At 36.4% G+C, this 2,325-nt stretch overlaps 1 protein-coding gene across 2 annotated transcripts; it reads right to left on the bottom strand.

Annotated features, from left to right (window-relative positions):
* Positions 1-535: 535 nt before the first annotated feature.
* Positions 536-1,943, bottom strand: LOC107580766 (U6 snRNA-associated Sm-like protein LSm8). 2 transcript variants are annotated; one of them, XM_016266418.1, is made up of 4 exons: positions 1,796-1,943; positions 1,128-1,168; positions 914-1,041; positions 536-819 (listed from the first exon to the last, which is right to left on the bottom strand). In XM_016266418.1, the coding sequence occupies exons 1-4, from the start codon at positions 1,824-1,826 to the stop codon at positions 729-731; spliced, it is 291 nt and encodes a 96-aa protein (XP_016121904.1). In that variant the 5' UTR covers positions 1,827-1,943; the 3' UTR covers positions 536-728. The 2 variants fall into 2 exon arrangements, with proteins under 2 accessions (XP_016121904.1, XP_016121899.1); XM_016266413.1 differs by lacking the exon at positions 1,796-1,943 and adding an exon at positions 1,691-1,788 and having other exon boundaries at positions 1,128-1,179.
* Between the last annotated feature and the right edge of the window lie 382 nt (positions 1,944-2,325).

The following is a 2,325-nucleotide window of genomic DNA, read 5'->3' as shown; positions in this document are numbered from 1 at the left end:
GCCAACATTTTAATTATTTAATTTAATGTGATTTAAAAAAAACCCCTCATGTAATTTGTACTATTTCTACATATCTAGTGACATATCTAGACCATAGTTCATCCCAAATTCAAAAGCAAAATGATACTATTTTTTTTTTTGCCACTGTGACATCATTTTCACAATTAATTTCCAGAATGTCAGTAGCCAACATTTTAATTATTTAATTTAATGTGATTTAAAAAAATTTTTTTGTAAAACTAAATCAGTCAATCTGTCTGAATTTTTGTTTTTATTGTAATAAACATTTTTTGGGGGAAAATGCTTGTAACACAAAATAATGGCCCTAAAATGGGCTTCATTTTCCTTATGCAATAAAAATGTGTATTCCTTTTGACTTGTTGTGAAATATAACCTGGGATATTTCTTTGAGAGATTCACCCAATCATATTTTACAGTTTATATTTATGACAGTCTTGTTTACATTTTAACTAGGAGTTGACCAGGAATCGGTTACGTACATCAGCCTTCATTAAAAATAAATATTTAAATCAAATGCTTTCCCATATTTTTTTTTTATTTTATAACACACGTAAAAAAGGATATGCATTCGGCCTATTTTCATCAAGATTAAAAAAGCAAAAAATATGGCTGCTTTTCAATGCCTGCAGATTTTCTAGGGCAAGTCTTCAAATGGAAACTGGGAATTTCATCTAAACATGGATTTTTCTGTCCTGGTTTGAGAGGCATCAGTGCGCCACAGAATTGAGCGGTTCTGCTCTTATGTTTCCAAGATCCAGCGCAGAATCGGTTTCTTCATCGATTTCACCGATTACAGCCCTGGAACATAAACATACAAGCCTTTAAAATCCACCAAAGTCTGCAGTTGTTTTATACAAAGTAGCACAAATACTAGAAGAGGCATAATACATACACATTATCGCCTCTGACAATATACAGTCCCAGAACCACCTGCTCTACTCCCTGGGAAGAGCTGAACACCCGCTCATGGCTTTCATCCAGGATGAGATTGATTGTCTGATCGAAGCCCTTTAGCGTCCCCTAAGCAAAAAACAATAAAAGTCATAAGCAAGCTCCTTTATTAATGCACATAAACAATGTTTATTTTAAGTTGATGAAACACTCACCACAATCATTCTCCCATCTGAAGTGACGATGGCAACCGTCCCTTGAATAATGCTGGTTAGGGAAATATCAGGCTCATGAAGACTTACATACACACACAATCATATTCAATTAAATAATCAGTGTATAGACCAGGGGTGTCCAAACTCGGTCCTGGAGGGCCGGTGTCCTGCAGAGTTTAGCTCCAGCTTGCCTCAACACACCTGCCTTTAAGTTTCTAGTATGCCTAGTAAGAGCTTGATTAGCTGGTTCAGGTGTTTAATTGGAGTTGGAGCTAAACTCTTCAGGACACTGGAGTTTGGACACCCCTGGTATAGACTGTAGTACACTAACAGAAGTAATTAAATATATTATGCATGCACAATAGCATAATTCTATGAAATAGATATAATTAGACACGTTACATGCATGCCTTTATATATAGTATATGCGTAGTACATACTATCCACACAATTAATTCATACATATTCACTATATATGTAGTACATATATAAAATATGATACATTGTATTCATACATGCATGCATACTAAAAGGCGATAATGATCATGCTCATCATAACACACCAAAACACTTGATCGCGCGCCCATTGAAACACTGTCATGAAAACAACACAACGCCACCAGCTATTGATCTACAACATCACCATCATCAAGTGCATCAAAGGATACGGTTAATGTAACTCTCAAGAGCGGTAGACATCTCTGCTGGAGCGTGTTTAAATCCACCGGTTCTTGAGCACAACTACAACGAAACACATTCGTTCTGCTGAGCCGGAAATGAGAACGGGTGAGACTCAAGTAGTCGATGACCTATCGCGGCAGTACTAGTCGAGTAGGAGCAATAGAACCTGTGGTAATGTATTTGACCAGAAGATGGCGCACTCTATAGGTTTCTAACACGGAGGTCTATATAATACACTTTCTAACGAGGAACCTTTGAGATGAGAATCAGCTCTTGGTGAAAAGGCTAATTGTTTCAAGGTCACAGTGGGGGCTGATGGAAATAGGCCTATTGATGGTGATGATGACGATGGAACTTACACAAAAGCATTGTGGTGATTAATGATACGGTGATGATTTGTAGAAAATCATGTTGATGGTATTTACATGGTATTCCAAAGTATTTCAAATATTAATTTGGCATTATCAGGATAAATGTCCAAATTAGCCTATGGTAATACCATTGTATATTTCCAAAA

Source organism: Sinocyclocheilus grahami, unplaced genomic scaffold (genome assembly GCF_001515645.1).
Source record: "Sinocyclocheilus grahami isolate Dianchi unplaced genomic scaffold, SAMN03320097.WGS_v1.1 scaffold33.1, whole genome shotgun sequence".
In the NCBI taxonomy this organism is placed as follows: Eukaryota; Metazoa; Chordata; class Actinopteri; order Cypriniformes; family Cyprinidae; genus Sinocyclocheilus; species Sinocyclocheilus grahami.
Note: the sequence above shows the minus strand (reverse complement) of the source record. Positions and strands in the feature narration are given on the sequence as shown.